This window comes from Leptonychotes weddellii, chromosome 11 (genome assembly GCF_054177405.1).
Source record: "Leptonychotes weddellii isolate Sample4059 chromosome 11, ASM5417740v2, whole genome shotgun sequence".
Classification (NCBI taxonomy): domain Eukaryota; kingdom Metazoa; phylum Chordata; class Mammalia; order Carnivora; family Phocidae; genus Leptonychotes; species Leptonychotes weddellii.
In genome coordinates, this window is record NC_138379.1 from 70,959,213 (window position 1) to 70,980,433 (window position 21,221).

Consider the following 21,221-nt stretch of genomic DNA (forward strand, 5'->3'; position numbering starts at 1 on the left):
CATGAAACACGGGTAGAATCATTTATCACTTACTGAATAAATGGATGAATAATGGGGTTATGGGCTAGCTGGGAAGACCGAAAGTCCTTTCGGCTCTCTTCTATTGCTACTGACAACAGCGTACTTGGAAATGAACAAGAGGCATCACGAGGTTATTAGCCTAAGTAGATGGAATTTTCTTCCAATTAAAATGCACAAACCCTAAAATAATTGACTAAAACTAAATTTTAAAGTTTCCAGCCTAGTGTGACCTCTCTTGCCTTAAAATTCCTTTAAGGGTTATCAGAATTCTTAGTTGTTTAATTCACACAGCCTTGGACATCTTTCTTTTGTTCTGACTTGCTACCTAAATCTTTCATTGTTAATTAATATTATATCTGTTTCTGTGTTGTTTCCCCTACTGGACTGTGTTCTGCATAACAATGGGAACCTGTTTATCACTAACTGTAGTTCATAAAAAGCCTAGGAGTTCTCTGAACCCCCACAGGTACCTCTGTGGTTTGAGGAAGGAGGAAGAGAACAAGGGAAGGAGACAGAAGGTGCAAATGGTTAACAGTGATCACTGCACTTAGGTCCTTGGTTCCTCCACATTCCCCACCCCAACCCTGAAGTAGCAGCTCAGCTTTTATAACTCAATGAATTTCCAGTGTAGGATCTTATAGGCACAGAGGGTTCTGCTACTTAAAAACAGGTTTTATAGCCACTAACCATTAACACATATGATCTGTTATATGAGCCGATGTCTGTTCTTTCCCTACTAAAATGTAAGAGAGGGCAGGGATCCTAGTGAGTGTAGTAGGTAATCTTTCATATATAGGATGAATGAATAAATTAATTCGACAAAGAATTAATTTGACAAAGATGGTGTCGATTGATATCCACTTGGCTTAACATATTTAAACACAAGAGGACTTTTGAGTTTGGGACTATTTAAATGTAGCATTTTCATATAATGTATTGTCTACACTGAAACCCTTTTGAAGGTGAAAGTGTGACATTCTTAATTACGCCGGTCAACAGATGAAGACAGTGGCTGCCTCTGACAGAGTAGGACATAATTCACTCTCTTGAATGACATCTCAAGGGGATCTTGATTGAGGACAAATTTGAAAGTTTAACCTTTGGCCAAGGGGATTTCAGTCCTATTTATTTCCGCCTTGTTAGAAGTGGTTATTACAGGAAACAAATCCAGTGTTGGTCTTGTTGCCGATTACTCACTTCTCCCAATGTTTGAGTGTCTGAAGATTAGAGCTACTACCAGAAGAGTAAAGGTTCCTTTGGGGGCTGAATGATAGCCTATCACCAGTCCTGGGCTCCTGTCTCTCTGACACTGAGGGAGACAGCAATGAATATGCTTTCCAGGGACAGGGAGAGTAGCTATTATTTTTGCCATCTCTGCTACCATTCCCCTCCCAAGCCCCTGATAGAATCTTATCTGTGAAAGTAGATCAGTTATTCTAAGGGCAATACAAGAGATGAGAAGACAGAATAGGGGAACCAACATGGCTAACAAGGACTATTCCTTTGGCAATGAGGTACCTGAGTTAGAGGACCCTTGGCTGTAACACCTAAGTTCTCTGAGTTCAGTGGCCACTTTGCACTAATTTTTCCAGTATTTCCAAGGCATCCACCTCATGAGCGTAGGACAGAGTGTGATCGTTTGCCACCTAAAGCAGTGTTGTGGTCCTGTGCTGAATTTAAGGAGTTCACAATAAAGTTGAAATGAGATGAGCAAGCCCAGTGAAACTCCTTTTCAGTGTTGGTATTAGGATCATAGAACTTAGATCAGGCCATTTCAGAATGTCCCTGTTATGTTTTAGGAGACGGTTTTGACCTGTAATATATCCAAGTTTATGTGATACATTCTATTATAATCGTGTTACACTCTGTTCGTAAAATTACAAATGTCTCCCTGGAAGAGGGTGAATCAGATGTTATCCTGGCACTGCCCCTGACATGCTTATTCCGTCTGGGGTCAGTGAATGATTACTAAGCCCTACTGGAAAAAAATAAATAAATTGACATTTTAGACTGAAAATCACATCGTTGCCAGGTGGTGTGCATACTGGCTGTGTACAGATATTATATGTCCCTGCAGTCATGAAGCAATTTATGTGCTGGAGTGGATTTCCCACAAGTTAGTTCATCCTGTTTCCCATAGAGCAGCTTGATTGGGTGTGAAAGCGGTCCCTCTCTCCTCTCTGCAAGAGAATTGGTTACACAAAACCACAAACCCCATTTCATCCCAGTGAGGGAGGGCTGCTGCCACATCCCCCAAGGGCACAGGGTGCTGGTTCCCTCCTTCCTGTCTGCACACTGTCCTCACCCCAGAGCCTCTCTGAGGGGCTGTCACTGTGAGCAGTTCATGGAAAAGGCAGTGGAGCATCTCCATTGTGGAGGGGCCGCCCGGCAGGGTGATGAGGTGCTTGGTGGCTCCTGATTAGATATTAGCCCACTGAAGCCTGACCTCAGAAAGGTGGCCTCTGGCTCACTGAGCATTGGTCCTTACCCTTCCAAATCAGACTTCCACAGCCAAACTTTTAAGATGACTTTTCTTATTGCTGACCTCTCCGAGTTCTTGGGCACAAATGCTGATTTATTCAGACCTTGTTTTCCAAGAGCAGGTTATGGCCTGAAAGAAGCTGGGTCTGTAAAGCTAGAAACAGAAGTGAAAAGTGAGTTTATCGTCATTTGGAGTCTAAAATTAGAGACCACACAAATGAGACCAGAATGAAACGATGTGTGAGGGAGGATTAAATTCAATAGATGTTTACTGAGTGATTTGTATTTGCCAGACTTGGTGTTTTATTTTACTTTTTAAAAAGATTTATTTATTTATTTTAGTGAAAGAGAGAACATTAGAGTAAGGGGCAGAGGGAGAGAGATTCTCAAGCAGATTCCATGCTGAGCATGGAGACTGAGGCAGGGCTCTATCCCACGACCCTGAGATCACGACCTGAGCTGAAACCAAGAATCAGATGCTCAACCAACTCCGCCACCCAGGTGCCCCATAGGCCTGGTGTTTCTAATCCCATCCACCTCATCCTACCCCCCACCCCCCAAAAAAAAATCCCACCTATGCTGCTTATCATGTGCTTTGTACATAGTGAGCATGTTTCTTGCTAATCATATGAAAGTGGGAAAGTATGATGAGAAAGCAAAACATGAAAATAGCTATTGGCTCCTGACAGCAATTTCCCTGAGGTCATTTTACAGGGCAGAATTTTCACCTGGAGCCAGAATCCTCTAACCAAGAGCCATCAGTAATTGTCCTGAGAAAAGCAGTCAGAGTGAAAAAATAACGTACAGTTTGCTTTCCAGAATTGTCCTAACTCCTCCCCTTGCTCATGCTGTTTTCCTGACTTACGTGCTGATCCAGCTCTGCCTGCTAAAATAACATGTCAGAGCCTGCTTCAAGTACTACCTGCCCTGCCCGTTCATCTCATGGCACCACCCTCCCACAACTAAAGAGTGCCAGATATTTCCTCTAAATCCCGATAAAAGTTTCAGAGAGCATGCATCTATTGTGTTATTTCTTGCTAGGTTTATGTATAGATATGAGTCAATCTGTCTTATCCTCAGCATTGGCCAGTTAGGTGATGGAAAACAAGAACTGGGTTTCATTAGTGCATTCATTCATTCATTTTTAATATTTGTCGGCCCCTGTTTGTGAGGTCCTACCATGGGTCAGGAATGGCATGAGGTCCCGGGAAGCCACTGTGCATGGCATGGATGGTCCTTGCATTGACTGAGATTCCTTCTAGAGGGAGATTTGGACAACTAACCAGGCATTTACACTCTGTTGCAGGGTTCCCAACCTCAGCACTATTGCTACTTGGGAACAGAAAATTCTTTGTTGTGGGAGACTGTCCTGTGCCTTGTGGGGTCTTAAGCATCCACCCTGACTTCTACTCTCTAGACAGTAATATCCCTTTCCTGACCCCCAGTTTGCCAACCAAAAGGGTCTCCAGACATTGCAAAGTGCTCCCTGTGGTGGAAAGTCACTAGCCTGAGCATTACTGCACTACAGGGATAAATGTAATTATAAGTACAGGTTCTATGGGAGCCTAGAGAAGGGACGTCTAAGACTTTAAGGGTCAAAGAGTCAAGGCCCTAGCAGGAATCAAATGGCACACTGGATTGTGAAGAATTGTAGGCAGATTTAATACGAGAATTATTTACAAGGTATGGAAAGGGTATATAAAGGGAACCCATATCCAAAGCTAATAACAGCAGGATTTTTCTTGCCCCAGGCCAGAGGGGGTAAGCTGGGCAATTGCTGGGTTAAAGGGGGGAGTTATGTGGAGAGGGCTGACTCGAGAGAAGCCATGTTCTTTGGTGAAGTGACTCAGTCGTGGGAGGTGACCCTCCTGGAAAATTCACATTTGAGCTCACTTTCCTTCTTTCTGATCACCTGCTGGGCTTCCTAGTGGTCACGCCAAACACAAACCAATGGCAGGGGAACCAGTTGGTGTAGCCCATATTAATCAGGCACTCAGAGAAGAAAGCAGGGCATAGAAGGCTGACAAGTGTTTCTAGAAGGTTGAAAAGGAAATATTTAGTGCAGCAGGTTTCCCTGAAAGAGTCAAATCTAAGTTGAGACTCAAAGGATGAGTCAGAGTTATTTGAGGACAAGGTAAGGGAAATAGCACATGTGATTTCTATTCCACAAAATTCCATTATAAGAATCACTGTTACATTTATTGTTGATCTCTTGAGCCCCCATCAGCCTGGCATGTGAGAAATTCAGTCTAAGTGACGTTTGGGGGGGTACTGTCTTTCCTCTCTAGAGCATCCCGAACGCTGAGGAAAGGGTCTCTAGTTTTCAGACATCAGTGGTAGGAGTCCTTCAGTCCTAGGTTGTAGGGACAATTCATTCCTTGAATAAAGGAACAAAGAAAGGGAGAGAGGGAGGGAGGGCAGGAGGGGGGACAAGTAGATCTCAGCTTCTGGATCCATCCTTATCGTCACCCAGTTTGAGGTGCTGTCACCTACTGGGCATTTGCATGGGAAATGAACAGGTGATCTGCTTTGGTGGAGACACCTCTATAAACCCCACCACCTGGCTATCTATCCCCTGCCCCCCAGCTGGCTGCCCTTCTCCCTCCTCCCTGAGCCAACACTCTTTGTTTTCCTGTTTATTTAAAACAAAAGCCTGGATGGTAATCATCTTCTGGGTGCCTAGCAACTGCTTTAGACCCCATGACACAGAAGTCATTAACAATCCTGATGTCAGAAGCTCAGGATGGAGAACGAAGTCTTTTGTATGTGTTTTTTCATCCTCCACAAAGGTACATGAGGTTCTAATGAGGCAGGCAGTTTATACTTTGCACCAGCATTGAAGCACCTAAGTAGTTAGGGGAGTAGGTGGGGAGCCTACCAAAGTCAGCAGTCAGCCATGTGACCCAAACCCAGAGCTTCCTCGTGGTCAGGCCCCATGCATACTATAGTCCTTACAGCTCTCCTGCACAAGAACTAAACAGCCAATAAATTGTGCATGACTTACTTATTTTTACCTGCTCATGTGTTGACTCTTTGGAATGAAAACACTGGAGCCAAATGTTTTCTTCAACACAGCAGGAGCCCTGGCTGCTTCGGTGGCTGACCGCAGGTCTCCTTCTCAAGTGCTCTGTGCCTCCTTCTCAGGAATTAACCTGGCTGCCTCCTCCTGTCTTCTCTGTATCCTGCTTCCCCACCATCTCATCGGTGTCCTTGCTAATTCGACAAAGTTAATACCTGATTAATAACTCCTATGATAGAAGAGTTCCTGGATGAGCTGTAGCCCCCATTTACAATCTGCTGGTGATTGAAAAATTATGTTCAGTTCAGTAATAATTGATGGAAATGGTCTCTTCTCTTCTGTAGCTGATTGGCTTTGTAATTGTGATTTAATAATGTAAATACCACTTGTTTTCTTCTTAAGATGAATTGCCTTCTGATTTGCTAGACTCAAGGCTCCTTGGGCTTTCTTATATCTTTGTCTCTTCTCCTGAGGTTATAGGTGAGATTTATTCATTATTTTGCTCTATTTTTCTTTACATTTTGAATCAATAGTTGGAAGGAAGACATTTTTTCAACCAGCTATTGGTGATCAAATGTTAGACCTAACACTTACAGAAATAATTTAGAAACAGGAGGCCCGGGTGGGTAAGTAAGTGATGTACTCAAATGTACACAGAGAGCTAGAGATTGCTCACGAACTAGTATAGTGCTATTTCCTAAATGATGAGGAAAACTCAAAATGAATGGATGTGATTTTGTGATTTATAATAAGAAATACATATTTGGTCTTTGTCCAGTTCCTGGCACAGAGCTTCAAAAACCCTTGGAATTTCCTGTGATGACAGGAAATGTACCTTCTGTTATGTTAACGATGAGACTTTTGGAAAGCACCTAAGGATGGAGGATGGTTGCCAGGGTAGCCAATCCTGTGATTAGAGGGTTGGAATGTTCATTCTCCCCTACCCCACCACCACCACCACCTCGGGGAGGGGACAGGGGCTGGAGATTGAGTTCAATCACCAACGGCCAGTGATTTGCTCACTCATGTAATCAAGTCTCCAGAAAACCCAAAAGGGCAGAGTTCAGAGAGCTTCTGGTTGTTGAACATCCAGATTCAGGGAGAAGGGTGAGCTCCGAGGGCATGGAAGCTTCGTGCCCCTTTCCCCATTCCCTGCCCTATGCATCTCTTCCATCTGGCTGTTTGTGAGTTACATCCTTTTATAATGAACCGATAATCTAGTAAGTAAAATATTTCCCTGAGTTTTGTGAGCCGCTCCAGCAAATCAGTCAAACCCAAGCAGGGGTCACAGGAACCTCTGATCTACAGCCAGTGTGAGGAAGCACAAAGAACAACCTGGATTTTCAGTTGGCATCAGAAGTGGGGGATCAGGGGCATCTTGTGGGACTGAGCCTTTCCCTGGTGGGATCTGATACTATCTCCAGGTAGATAGTGTCAGAACTGAAGGACACCCAGCTGGTGTTAATTGCTCGGTGTGGGGGATGAAACCCACGCATCAGAACTAGTGTCAGAATTGCAATGGCTCTGTATTTTACTTTCTTTATTGAATGTTTCTCTACTGTTATGCATACATACCATATGTGTATCTGTGTGTGCATATGTGAATTATATGCAGCATAAAATAAATACCACACTGTTACTTATATTAATTTCATGACTCACCATCAGGGTACAATGTTTTATAATTAAAAAAAAAAAAAAAAAACCCTCTAGTGTTGTGTGTAAGTGGAGCAAGCTCAGGGCCAGTCTGAAGGTGTCTGACACTGTGCATCCTGACCTGTTCCCTTCAGAAGCTCCCTGTGCAGGTTGTCCTGGAAATCCACAGGCACCACCTGCCTAGCGACCAGCCTCCAGGCACCTGCCTGACATGGCATGTAATACAGCAGCCCCTTCCAACCTCCCTATTTTTGTCCAGGATCCTTCAACCCAAGCCTGCCTTGCTGGAACTTAGTCACCCTTACAATCCTCTTTGCTCTTCTCCCCCAGACTGACATTGTCTGCCAAGGAGACAGAGGCTCCATGCTTCCTAAGGTAACAAAAACAAAAGTGACAAACTCGTCTGACCCAATAGGAAACAAATCTAGGAATTTTCAGGACTTTTCTCCCTCTCCAGGTCAGATGTGTTAATTTTGACAGAGGCCTGTTGCATTATTTATGACCACTATGCATAAGGAAACCCAGCAAAGGCAGACAGGAAGGGAAGCACAGCAGGGGTTTGGTGAGGGGTCTTTCAGAGGCTGACAAGCCCTTGCTTGAGCCTTCACATCCCTCCCAATGAGCTGAGCTGCGGCATTTTCCAGAACCAGAGTCAGCCCCAGGTTTGGAGGGTAGAAACAAGATTCACACCTCCAAACTTCCCTACCCAGGGGCTTTGGGACTTGATCAAATGCTGATTGCCATCCAGAGACTCATGGTAAGACCACAGCATCCCTATGTACTGGGCCAGAATTAAGTCGAGAGAAGAACAGTGGCTAAGAAGCAAAGAAATAAACTGGCCCAATGCCCTCATTTTGCAGATAAGGAAACTGAGGCTGCCCCAAGTAAAGTGGATTGTCCAGAATTCCTGGCTAATTAGTAGCAGAGTGAAGACTCCTAGGTTTCCATTAGGCCTATGTTCATGAGGGTTCTCTAGAGAAACAGAACCAAGAGAATATATAGAGAGACAGATAAGACAAGACTTACTATAGGAACCAGCTTGAGTGGTTATGGAGGCGAGAAGTCCCCTGATATGCCATCTGCAAGCTGCAGAATCAGGAAACCTGGTGATGTAATTCAGTCAGAATCTAAAGTCTGAGAACCAGGTGAGCAGATGGTGCTTAGAAATCACCTTAGAAATCAGCCAGTCCTGAGGCCAAAGGCTTTAGAAATGGGGAAGGTGGGGGCACCCACTTGTATAAGTGCCAGGAGCTAAAGGCCCAAGAACCTGGAGCTCTGACGTCCAAGGGTAGGAGAAGACAGACATCCTAGCCCAAGAAAAGCGAGAGAGTATTTGCCCTTCCTCCATCTTTTTGTTCCCTTCAGGTCCTCAATGGACTGGATAATGCCTACCCACATTAGTGTGGTCAATCTGTTCTACTCAATCTGCCAAATCAAATGCTCATCTATCCTAGAAGCACTTCACAGGCACACCCCAGAATCATATTTACCAGCTATCTGGTCATCCTTTTGCTCAGTCAAGTTGACACATAAAACTAACCATCGCATGGCCCCTCAGATCATGTTGGTTCTGTTCTGGTGCAGCCATAGATCAGTTCTGATAGTGGGGGTGCAGGGGAAATTTGGGTTGCAGTTCTGAGTGTTGGGCCTTTGCTACTGCCAGGGCCCCCCTTTCCTTGTCTCTCTTTTGTCTCCTGGTTGGGAAGGATTAGCGAGGTGAGCCACATAACTAAGAAGGGATATTTTTAGCCAAGGCAGGGGAGCACAGAAAGCAGAGAGAAGCATCATTTTCCTGCATTTGGAGTTACCCTCAGACCCATGAAGATGGGTCTCAAATCAGATAAGTGGATGATTAGTTATACCTATAAGATATTACTCCAACCTACCGATCGAGAGGAGGGAAACAAGAACAGCTACTTGTCAAAATCTGCATGAATAGGATTCTTAGAAGGGAACGGAAAGAATTAATTTCCCCCATTAATACAAGACATTACCCTCAGACACACACAGTCCTTCATAATTGTCAAAACCTCTTTCCTCCCCATCACCGAGCAGCGACAGCACAATGATAGATGAGAGCCACCTTGAAATTGCTGTGGTGTCTTTATTCTTGTGCCTGTATTGTCAAGACCCCAGAAAAAGCTAGGGTGGCCTAGGTCAATTCTGCAGTGTGCGTGCCTGACTGCAGGAAACGTCTTATGTTTCCATATAGGTCAGTGACCCTGAGCTCCTCGGTTGGAACTCTGCCCATCAGCACCACAGTCGTCAGATTTCCAGAACTTAAGGAATTCTGTGGGATTTCTGGTCACAGACTGTATTGCTAAGTTATAAAAAACTAGAAATGACCTCAGAAATCATCCAGTACATGTTTTTATTTGATAGGAAAAAAATAGTGAAGGCTTGGAGTGCTAAAAACATTTACTCGAAGTCACATAGCACATTAGTGGCAAAGCGGGGTTTAGAACCAGGTCTTCTGATCTCTAATTCAGTACTTTTTCTCCACTTACTCCTGCTCTTGACAGAGTCATAGAAGACCGTGCGTATCGTGACTTCTATGGGGACGAGGCTAAGAAGGGAGGCCAGGAAGATAGTTGTCTTTCGTGAGAGGTCAGCTTAATAAGAGTCCAAGTCGGATGATAAGAGGCAGACAGACTTGCCTAAAACAGCACAAGGTGCAGATACAGAGGGTCCTTGGCAAGAAAGTTTCCAAAGCGAACCAACATCACATCAAGGGCTCTTGGCCCCAAGGCCGGAGACATTGCCCAGTGAGTGCACAGCTCCTAATTCTTCCTTTCAACGGCCGCTATAGCTGAGTGCGTGAGCATAGCTATCTGCCCGTGATGCTTCAGAGCTCAGGCCCTCCAGCTCGGTGAAGTGTGCAGAATGTCTCAGGTGTGGCCTGCATGCCAAATACGCTGCTTGGCTTAGTGGGTATTTTGCCTGGAAGCGAATACAAGAATTTCAAAAATGTTAATGAATGTTGATAGTTAGCATCATTGTCATGCGGTTGTGCTATTGGGAGCTAATCTGGGTAGAGGCTAAAAGGTAGAGAATAAGAGAAGAGGAAGGAAGAGAGGAAGCAGGAAGAGTCAGGCTGCATCAAGGCTTCATCTGCAGACGCTGGGCTGTATTCTTCCTCAAAAGAGCATCTCCCCAGTAGCCTGAAGGGGCCCTGCAGCTGCTTCCATGAGTGCTCTGGACCATCATAACCATTTCAGAAGGTACAAATCTGGTCTGGTATCCGAACTGCCGGGGCTTCGAGCCAGCATCTGCGGAACCCCAGCTGGGTTTCTGTCCTGCAGGGTGCAGTGCTGATGCCCTCACTCCAATTGGCAGTGGCTCCAAGCAGCTGCTCTAGCCTGCAACCCCACAGAAAACTAGTTAGCTCATGAGCCTCAAGCTCCAAGGAAGGGAGCACACAGAGTCATGCTGGACCCTCATCTAGCAGAGTCCTACATCTGAGAATCCACAAACTCCTTGGGGACCAAACCACTGTCTCTCATCGAATTTAAAAGTGTGGGTGTTGGGACAGCCCCACAGGCAGAGAAGGTGCAAGCAGCAGCCTGGACAGATCCTGATGGCCGGCCTTTCCACGGGCTGGAAGTACAGCGGCCACTCAGATTATCACCCAGAGCAGCACAATGTTGAGAGCGGAAGTGACCATTAATTAATAATGAGGCTTGGAAAACAGGTGTCCACTGAGAGTGTACCAGACAGACTTAACTATATGGTCACCCTACTTGTAAAAATAACAAAGGCTTCCTTGGTGTTGCTATAGAAAACATTAATCCCCAGGGAAAACAAGCCAAGTGCAGTTGGTATTGGAAGGAAAGTTTTAATTCCTCCCAAAGCACGTAAAGGGTAAAGCATTTGGTCTGATGTTGCTCTGTTACTAGAAATAATTTGAAGAGTTTGGACACTACTTGCTGCCCAACAGATTCTGACAAATAGACTCGCTGTGAGTTCAACAAGCCAAGTTTTCAAGCACCCTCTGGTGTTGGGTACTCACTGGCCACATGGTGGCATGGGGCATGGCCGTGCCTCCGAAACACTATTTTCTTTGAGATACTGGGCCTAGGTGACTGGTCATTCCTGTTTAAGCTAATGCAAGACAGGTCAAGTCAAACTTTCTTAAGACATATACAAGACATGCATACACAAAAGAAGCAGTATCTCGTTCAGTGCCTTGATTCATTTTTTAAAAATTATTATTTTTTAAAGTAGTAGTTTATTTCAACTAAAGCATAGAATTCCTTCACTTTTTAGTTGTTAGTAATGAAATAACCTTTTTGGTTCAGAGTGCAAATAGTATTAATGAAGGAAGAAATCCTGTAATAAATAAAAACTTTTCAAATGTCCTTAACATTTTGTCAATAACTCAGCTGTTTTAGCTATGCTTTCTGTAAGTCATGATGCTGTTTTCCTCAACCTTTATGTCTTTTTGGCCTGAGCTATTTATTTCTGTTCATGTGTGGATACTTTGTAGAATATAAATGTTAGCTACTTTTTTTAACCATGTCAGCTACTCTGTTCTTCAAATGGATTTAAGCTTCTGCCCTCCTCCATTTGTCTGCATATATGTGAAATTCGGGCTTTCTGCATTCTGTATCCTCATGCTGTCCGTCTTCGTGTGTGTGTGCGCGTGCGCATTCAACTCCTCTCTCCTTTATCCAGCATGCACTCGGAACTCCCACTGAAAGGCTGCGTGCCTCATGCTTGCCAGTACTCTGGCTCTTTCTGTATCACTCACTCAGGACTACTCCCTCTGGGTCAATAGTATCATCTAGGTTATAAAACTCTCATGTCCTGATTTTTCTTATAGCCCATCTCAGAACCCATCTCAGAAAAGAACACAAGGAAGACCAAACTAACTACATGTCTTCACTGTGCTTTGGAGAGAGCGACTCTTGCCCTGATGCTCTGTGTCTGTCCATTTGGGCATCCCTATCCACTGTGGGTTGATGAAGGGCAGTCAACGCTGTCAGGCCCAGGCCTGGCTGCCATTACCTTGCAAGACTCCCTTTCCCAGACTCACCTGCTGACATCCCAACTGTATGTCTCTCATAGAGGCCAGTGGACAGTCAACAGAAGGCCGGAGTACACTCTGAGATGTGCAGAACTTTATGGACTGCTAGGTCCTGAATGCCTTCTCGGCAGAGGATGCCTGGGAGTCTATAAATGGAACTGGATGGCACTTGGCAAGTGAAGGCCACAGAAGTCCTCCATGTACTAACTGGGGGTGTCATCCCTGTTTATACATTTGTGTGCCCTGGGCAGTGTTTGGAAGATGCCAGTGATGGACTAGTTCAATCAGTCTGTAAGCATGAGTGCAAGAGTCTGTTTTTAAGGTGCTCCTTGAATGATATCTTGTGTCACCTGGGACAAGACCTCTTGGCCTTCCCTCCTAGACCTCATTGCATAGAGGTTTCTTGACATTGCATTCTCCTGTCCCCACCTACCAGGCAAAACCCTTCAAATCCCCTGCCTTTGGCTTTCCTCCTCCAATAAAGAGAGCCCATGTACCAGAATTGATCTTTTTGGTTAGTCCCGCTGGAAAGTCACTTGAGCCCTTCTCTTCTTGTGTCCTCCCAGCTGTCCCATCAGTAGGAAGGGAAAAATGAGGGGGCGGAAATCAAAGGAGGAGACAAACCATGAGAGACTATGGACTCTGAGAAACAAACTGAGGGTTCTAGAGGGGAGGAGGGTGGGGGGATGGGTTAGCCCAGTGATGGGTGTTAAAGAGGGCATGTACTGCATGGAGCACTGGGTGTTATATGCAAACAATGAATCACGGAACACTATATCAAAAACTAACGATGTAATGTATGGTGATTAACATAAAATTATAAAATAAAATTAAAAAGAAAAGAAAATGACAGACTTAGGAAATTCACCACTGCCAGGCAATTCCTTTGAGCCTCCAGTTCCCGGGAGCATTATTAATGTACTCTTTCCCCCCCTAGAAACTCACCTGACTTTCACAGTCACATATTGATCTTGTCATTAGACAATTTACTGTCAGCCTCAGGGAAGGCAACCAGCAAGGCAGCCCTGGACAGGGGCAAGCCACCCCTCCCTTGGGCAAGGTCCTGGTGGCAACAGCCTGAGAAAGGTTGTCTGAGCTCATGACAAAGAGCTTCTGTCACTGCCAGCAAGTGAGACGTTGACCCAGAGGCTCAGTCTCCAAACCAAAATGACTTTAGCACAATTCAATTGCTTGTATTAATTAAGGGAAAATGAAACAGTGGGTTTATCACACTTTTCATTAACTCCAATGCAGTGAAGGGATGTATCTGGGAGTTGGGAGCAAGCAAGGATGGAATGTACTGCTGTCCACACTCCCTGGTTTAATTAAGGATGGGGAGCCCAGAGTTGCTTTTTGCCAGCAGTATTCTAAGGAGAGTCACGGGGTCAGGGAGGATAGAGAGGGTGGAGAGCGGCCTGGCAGAGAGAGAGAAGATTAAGGAGTGAGGGAGAATTTAGAGGGGATTCAGTTTCCAAACCTTTGGCCATCGGGCATAGAGTGAACAGATGCTGTATGTTCATCCTACATGAGATGCATACAGAGTTCAAGGAAGTGGAAGTTGTAATCCCTTCTCGGTACACTTGCAACTGAGACAATGTGATGGCTACCATATAGGGGTGCCCACGTACTCTCCACTCCCAATGGCTTTCTTCCTTTCTTGCCCACCGGAGTTCTTCTTCTCCTGGCCATGTCTTCACAAAGCCATTTGCTCTGTGTGGATGCCTCCTTAAATTCTTACCCCTCCTCCCTGCTCTCATCCTCTTCTTGTTCATTTCCTCCAAGCCCCCCCCCCAGGCATGTGCCGCTCTGAGCCACCTCCTGACGGGCCTCGTGGCGAAAGGTGTGACAGGTGTTGACATTCAACCTCACAAAGCAGTTTCCCTGGATAGAGCAGCAAATTTCCATGGCAAATGAGGAGGGACAGTGAGGTTGGGGGACCCAGAAAGGGACTTTTAATCATTTCAAAGGGAGAAGCCAGGCAGGGGTTGCCTCAATATGAGGATGATTGTTTTGGATGATGTGAACAGTTTAGCAAAGGAATAGGCCTCCCTCTGAAATCATCCCCAGGGTGGGGGAAGATACTCCATCAGGAACAATAATCCAAAAAAAAAAAAAAGGAAGACTAAAATCTTTGAGCCCTCATGGTGCTTAGAACTGTACAATTCTAAGGAATTGTATGAAGAAAAGAAAAACTGGGCATACGAGTGGTGGCTGAGAGATAGCTGGCATGGAAGGACAGGATGTGAAGGGGGAAAGAAAGAAGTGAACAAGATCAGGGAGCGTCCTGATTTTACTCTGGATTTCCTACTTGATCTCTTCATCCCTGAATGCTTAGGTTGCTTCCAGCTCTAATAAATCTTTCTGAACCACCATCCTTTACTAGCAGGATGTAAAAACAATTAGGAGCTGAAAACTGAGCCTAGGGATAGAAAAATATAAACTGCTCCAGTTCTGGGCTCATGATATTGTAGACTACCCAAGGTCAAGGACCTTGTCTTCTACCTCGTCTCCACCCTACACCCAGTGTCTAACCCAGTGCTTCTCTCACGGTACATGTGCATAGAATGACTGCAGGTGATGTCAGGGAAAGCAGGTCACACCAGGGGTCCTTCCCTGAAGCAGTTTCTCAGTCTGCTCCTCTGTTTCTAAGATGGTAGACCCTGCTCACGGCCACTGCTTGTTCTTTGTGGTCTGTGACTGGGTCAGTATCTGCCTCCCTGCAGAAGAAGCCCACTGTGCCCACATAACCATGGGGCCTGCTCACGCGTTTTGCAACTGAGGAGTCCTGGCCCACGGACCTCCCACATACCCTGATAAATGGCCCCATTTGTATTCTTGCAGCTCTTAATCTCACTAATACAGTGAATTAAACTTACCTTCTCCAAAGTACTCATCTGTGGGAAGAAATAACCCCTTTTTAAAAATATATTTTTGCCAATGATTCAGAATACACTTCCTTTTGCTTCCAGTAATGGTATATGGGGATGTCTGAATGCATAGGGCAGGTTGATAATGCCTTTGGGTTATTGGCTTATTAAAGGACATCTCATCACAAAGCAAAATTGTGCAGTTGATTTGGGACTCCCGTTTTCATACATTTTGTCAGAGAAAATATTGTAGTCCTTTAGCCTGTATTTTTCCTTTAATCCCTTTTGAATGTGTCTTCAGAATCTGTCCAGTGGCACCCAGGCCATCTTTTCGGCACCCCCTCTGTCTTTCATTCCTTCTTCATACCTCCTTCTCCTTCCTCTCCTGTTCCTCCCTCGTGTTTCTCCCTGCCCCTCTTCTCTCTTCTTCTCCCTCTCAGCAGTTTGTCTTCCTGGCAGCCAGCAAAGAGGATTAAAACATTTGTTGCCTTCTGCCCCTTTCGATGCAGCATGGAATCAGAATTTGACATTGCAACTGGACCCGGAGATGCCAGGGAAAGCATTCGACCCTGCAGTTTCCTAGATCTCTAGGCATTTAGCAAGCTCGATTTGTTCACCCAGTATTCAAAGCAGTAACAAAAATGACATCTCAATCACCTTTAGTGGGCTTAAGATGGGGAGCAGTTTCAAAGTCCTCTTCTCATTTCTTAGCAAAGACAACTGAGAGAATGCATGCTTTGTAGTAAGACCATAAACACTGAAAATTTAGCTTCAGAGGTCCAGATCCTTGGCCTCAGTGCACCTGACTGAGCGCTATTCTCCAAAGAGGGTGTCTTTTGAGATGCAGACTCCCCAAGGATCTCTGCATGAGAGGAGCTCAGTAAGCTTTGTTGACCAAGTGGCCACTTCGCAGGCACAGATAATTGCACATGGGTGACAAGAGTGATCTGAGAAGAGCACGGGTGGTGCCTTGTAACTTCGCTGCTCAGTGCGTGGGCCCCAGAGCAGCAGCATGGAGATCCTTGGGCACTGGTTAGAAATGCAGAACCCCAGGCCCCACTCTAGACCTACTGAATCAGAATCTATGGATTTTTTAGATCCCAGAGGAATTTATATGCAAATGAAAATCTGAGAATCACTTACGTTATAGTACAAACTTGACAAAATTCATCCTCTCACTTAATGAGGTAGTATTATTGTAACGATCCCCATTTCACACCAAACACTCTCTTCCTTCCTCCCTTTTTTGCTGTCATCTAAGTGTCCCAAAAAAACAACATCACAAATAGTGAAAATACATTCCCACATTCCAGCGGGTGGCTGTGTCGTCCAGTAATTCCTACACGAAGGACCCAAGATCTGCCCTACTCATACAGATGCAGAGAATTACTCAGGGTCCCAGCACATTGGCCTCCATCTTCTTTGAGGTGACCCCATCCGTTTGCACAGGCCAACACTTCTAAGTTGACTGGCTTCTATAAAGCTGCTTTATCAGGGGCTTTAAGACATGTGTCCAGTGTGTACCATGTAGCATGATATGGATCTATCTCATTCTCTGCAAGGCAAGCGGCTCAGTGACCCTGCCTGAGGCTCCTGCCAGACCTACTGCAGGTGGCTCTTTTGTTTGGTCAGATGCATTAGGGTTTAATTACTTGTGGCAAATGCACTGTAGCACATTTTGAAAAAATCATGGCATCTTAGTAGTAGGGAGGCAGTTTTTTGATCACACCATACTTATTCATTACAGAAAAGGTATAGTGAATTTGGGAAGTTGTTTTGTGTGATTGATTTCATTGTTGTTTAAGCCTTAAAAATACTTAGATTGGTCAACCAACATCATTTCAATAAGTGAGGCCATTATTATCTTTATAGACTTCCTGAAATAAGTGATCTTAAAATCTACTTCAACTATGAGATTCTGTTAAGTCTGAGAGAAATAAGGAAAAAGGGATGAGAAGATGTTTCTATCCCTCTAATAAATCTTGAGGAATTAGGATATGAACTAGCCTGAATGATTAAATGTCTGCTGCAGTGGAGGGCTTGTGACCAGCACCACTACCCTGAGATCCTGGTGAATAGGGCCCTACCTAAGCCCCAGGGGGCGCCATGCTCTGGAGTGTCTTCCTTGACATTTTCTAAGTCCTCCTCTGGTGCCTGGGACCAGCCTAGGCCAGCAATACCATTAGGGAGAGATACTCAGATTCTAGACTGGGAGCGCGTGTCCTGTCCTGGGCCCAATTATTCCCCTTCAGGGTGGGGTGCGTTTCCAACCTCTACTCTCAGCCATTCTTCACATGGGTTCAACCAGATTCCCCAAGATCCCCAAACTCACACCTGTGGACTTGTTCTGGGACCCGGTCCACAGGTCCAGGTTCTAGGAGGGTGGTAAAGGATTGCTTCTCCTGACGGTGCAAGATTTCTTTCATGTAACTGCATGAGATTGGGTTACCAGAATGGTGCTGATGTTGGATGACTCTGCTTGATTATATAGAGAGGGACCTCTTGAAAAATACTTTGCCAGGGGACCCACACCTGCTTGGGATGTACGGGTGTAACTGACGGCAGAGCCTGGGTGGTTGGGACTTGGGGTGGGGGGTGGAGGCAGGGAAAGCAACAGGAGCTGAAAAGCAATTGGTCTGAGGAAATGGACAGGGTTGGTGGAAACTCCCCAAGGGCTAGACTTGGAGCAAAGTCAGGATGCTAAAGCACCTGCCTCCCTACCCCTGCCCATCACCCTACCCCTCACCTTCCTGCTCCTCCACATCCATGATTGACATAGACTTCGTTGACTGAACACCCACTGGATAAGAATAAGTTTATATGGGGGTGTGAGGAAAGTTATAATGAGTTTTTATCTTCCTGAAAACTAGTTTCACTCTAATGCCTGGAGCACAAAAAAGAATCAGGCAGCAGGCCTACAAGAAAGGCAAATGACTATATTTCGTCCCTGGCATTTGTGTTGGCTGGGTTTTCACAGGACCCTGGTGCTTTGACAGAACTGAAAACATTTGGGGTTCAAGACAGAGGGTCCATTCTCTTTGCACTGAACCACAGGGAGGGGGATGAGGGATGAGAGAGAGGAGCCAGATTGTTGTAAGACACAGAATGGTGATTGCAAACAATGTACATTTTGTGACCGTACAATATTTTGGATCATGAGTTCCAAGCTTCAGAAGTGCCTAGGAATAAAGTCTCCAGAATGTCCCACAAAGTTGGGTATTAAATCCACAAGGCTGTTCTAGTAACCATGGATCCATCATTTGGGGCTACCACATTTATCTTACGTTGGCAATCATTTATTGAGCACCAAATGCATAGCGGTTACAAAATGCTTCCACATTCATTCTTTCTCCAGTTCATCTACTCCAGGACAGTTTGAAACCAAATCAACTGCTTTGCATCGATCTGTATTAAACTATTAAATGGTCACTTATTTATTCTACAAGTAGTTAGTAGTTTGTGTTCCATATCCAAAGGAATTTTTTTTTTTTTGAGAGAGAGAGAGGTGGGAGACAGAGGGAGAGGGAGAGAGAATCTCAAGCAGGCTCCACACCCAGCATGGAGTCCAACTAGGGGCTCAATCTCATGACCGTGAGATCATGACCTGAGCCAAAATCAAGAGCCAGATGCTTAACAGGCTGAGCCACCCAGGCACCCCACAAAGGGATTTCTACATAATGAAAAGTTAAGATGCCCATGCTAACATAGTCTAAAGTTATTCCCACATTTTTTATTTTTTATATATACATATATATATGTATGTATATATTATATCATTACAATTCTCTTTAAAAGATCGAAGTTTAGTAATGTACTGGGATTTTTCACACATATTCTCTTAGTTAATCCTCATCATAATCATATTTGAAAAATAATGAAAATCTTTTCTTTTCAAATGGTCTGAAAGTTAAAGTGAGTTGGACAAAAACACAATGACCCAAGACTCAGGCAGAGAATTTCTTTCTCCAAATGCCATACTATTTGGTCAACATGATATCTTATAATCTTTGACTCAATGTTCAAACCTCATTTTTACAGCTTATTGTATTCCTTCCCCTCCAAGCTCATGATGTGAATATAGTTCTGTCCCTGGTTTCACGGTTTCTTGATTGTTTCTTTCTCTTTCTTTCCTCCCAGAAGGCCAGGGCTTTGTGAGTGAGGATGAATACCTGGAAATCTCTGACATCAAACGTGACCAGTCTGGGGAATATGAATGCAGCGCCTTGAATGATGTGGCTGCACCTGATGTGCGGAAAGTAAAAATCACTGTAAACTGTGAGTTGACCCATTGTCAGGAAGTTTCAGAGGAAAAGAGAATATAGGGACTGAGGGAACAAGCTGGTCATGGCAATGCCATTTTCTGACCATCCCAAATTGTTTCCAACAGGAAAATACTGTGCCACATTGCTTTGCACCATGACTGTTTCCACTGCCATTTTCCCCTGGAATCTACCTGTGCCCATAAGAGTTTTAGCTAATGGGGAGAATTGTTAACTTTGAATTGGTTTGAAGGCTTAAGAAGATGCTGGGGTAAATGCAATATCCTTGAGCAAGAAATTCTTTTCCTAAAATAAATGGTTATTTAACTGGGAAGGTGGGGTGGCACAAGAAATCCATTTGCACAGCAGGTGACTAAATGTGCCTTTCATTTGTTTTGTGAAATCACTCTGCATTTTCCTCCTGCAGACCCTCCCTATATCTCAAAAGCCAAGAACACTGGTGTGTCTGTTGGTCAGAAGGGTATCTTGAGCTGTGAAGCTTCTGCGGTGCCTATGGCTGAATTCCAGTGGTTCAAGGAAGATACCAGGTACCTTAAAAATGGAAATAGGGCATATCTGAAGCAGAGCTGATGGAGCATTCCCCACATGGAAAGGGAATGATAAAGTAAAGGGGAAAGATGTGGCAAAACCAAAATGCATTTGTCTCCTTTATAACAGAGTCTCTTTTTAGAACCAGAAACAAACAAAAAAATCAAGGAAGCTGGCAAGTGGGAAAATGAATTGACTTGGTTTCAGAATCTGAGATTAGTTAGGGACATGGCAGCCCTCAATGCCTAGAAGCCAGTGAACCTCACCTTTGGAGCATGAATATCCTTTCCTTTTTCCTCCTCTGGAGGCTGTGGTACTCATGTTTTGGGTTAAAGAGACTGGGTCAGTTCGAGGAAAGGTGTCTGTGAGCAGGGCCTCCTTGTAGGATTCATCTCTGGTATCTTTCAGTTCCCGCCAGCATCTCTGTCTGCTATTTCACTCTGTTTGTAGAACTAGACCAGCAATACCTTCTCTTCTTGCAGGCTAGCCACTGGCCTGGGCGGTGTGAGGATTGAGAACAAAGGCCACATATCCACTCTGACTTTCTTCAATGTTTCGGAAAAGGATTATGGGAACTATACTTGTGTGGCTACAAATAAGCTTGGGAACAGCAACGCCAGCATCACACTGTATGGTGAGTGCAGGAAGCCTGGATGCAGTGGGCTCGTCCATGAGGGAGAACTTCGGGCTGTAGAGGGAGGAAGGCTCAATCTGCTTGGCCTGTGTCCATCCATACTGCTCAACCCACCACCCTTAGATACGACGTGCTTCTCCCTGTCGTTCTCCTAAGCATGTGATACAGTGATGTTTGCAAGGTAGTTGATATCTCCTGGTCCACTGAAAGGCAAGGTTTGCACCTTATAAAAGGAGTAGACCCAATTCTGAACCAAGCTGAATGGTGGTTGCCATAAAAAACATAGAACCATGGAATAGTTCAGTTGTAGTATCTAATGGTCTGTGGGGGTGAGTTAGATACACTTTTAAGATACCTTCTATAGGAAGAGTCTATAATTCTGGGGGTTATATTCATAGATTTGAACCAAGTCAACTGCTGCCATCATGATGCTCATGTTGACTGCCATGTCACATTCTCACTGATTGGAGTGGGTGGAGCAGTAGTCTGAGTCCTCATCAAGACGACTGTTCTGTCCACAGCTGGAGCATCAAACCCTTCTCTGAAGGCCTTTTCCTCCCATATGGATGGAGAGGTCTCCAGAGCCCTGACTGGCTCCACTGGAAGCCCTTATCTTTCCCTCACTCAGCCTTCCCACATTGCTGTGTCCATCTCCTTGTGCCACATTTCACATCATGGGCCAGGGTCAGCTTGTTGTGATATTTTGTGT

The 21,221-nt window shown here is 44.9% G+C and overlaps 1 protein-coding gene across 2 annotated transcripts in view; it reads left to right on the forward strand.

The window, feature by feature from the left end:
* Nucleotides 1-21,221, forward strand: part of OPCML (opioid binding protein/cell adhesion molecule like) — a 1,015,190-nt gene that overhangs the window by 959,482 nt on the left and 34,487 nt on the right. Inside the window, exons 5-7 of one of the 2 annotated variants that reach the window (XM_081799083.1) lie at nucleotides 19,211-19,345; nucleotides 19,757-19,877; nucleotides 20,361-20,512. In XM_081799083.1, coding sequence (XP_081655209.1) covers nucleotides 19,211-19,345; nucleotides 19,757-19,877; nucleotides 20,361-20,512 — 408 coding nt within the window. Of the gene's footprint in view, nucleotides 1-19,207; nucleotides 19,346-19,756; nucleotides 19,878-20,360; nucleotides 20,513-21,221 lie in introns of both variants that reach the window. The other variant, XM_081799082.1, reaches the window with a different exon arrangement.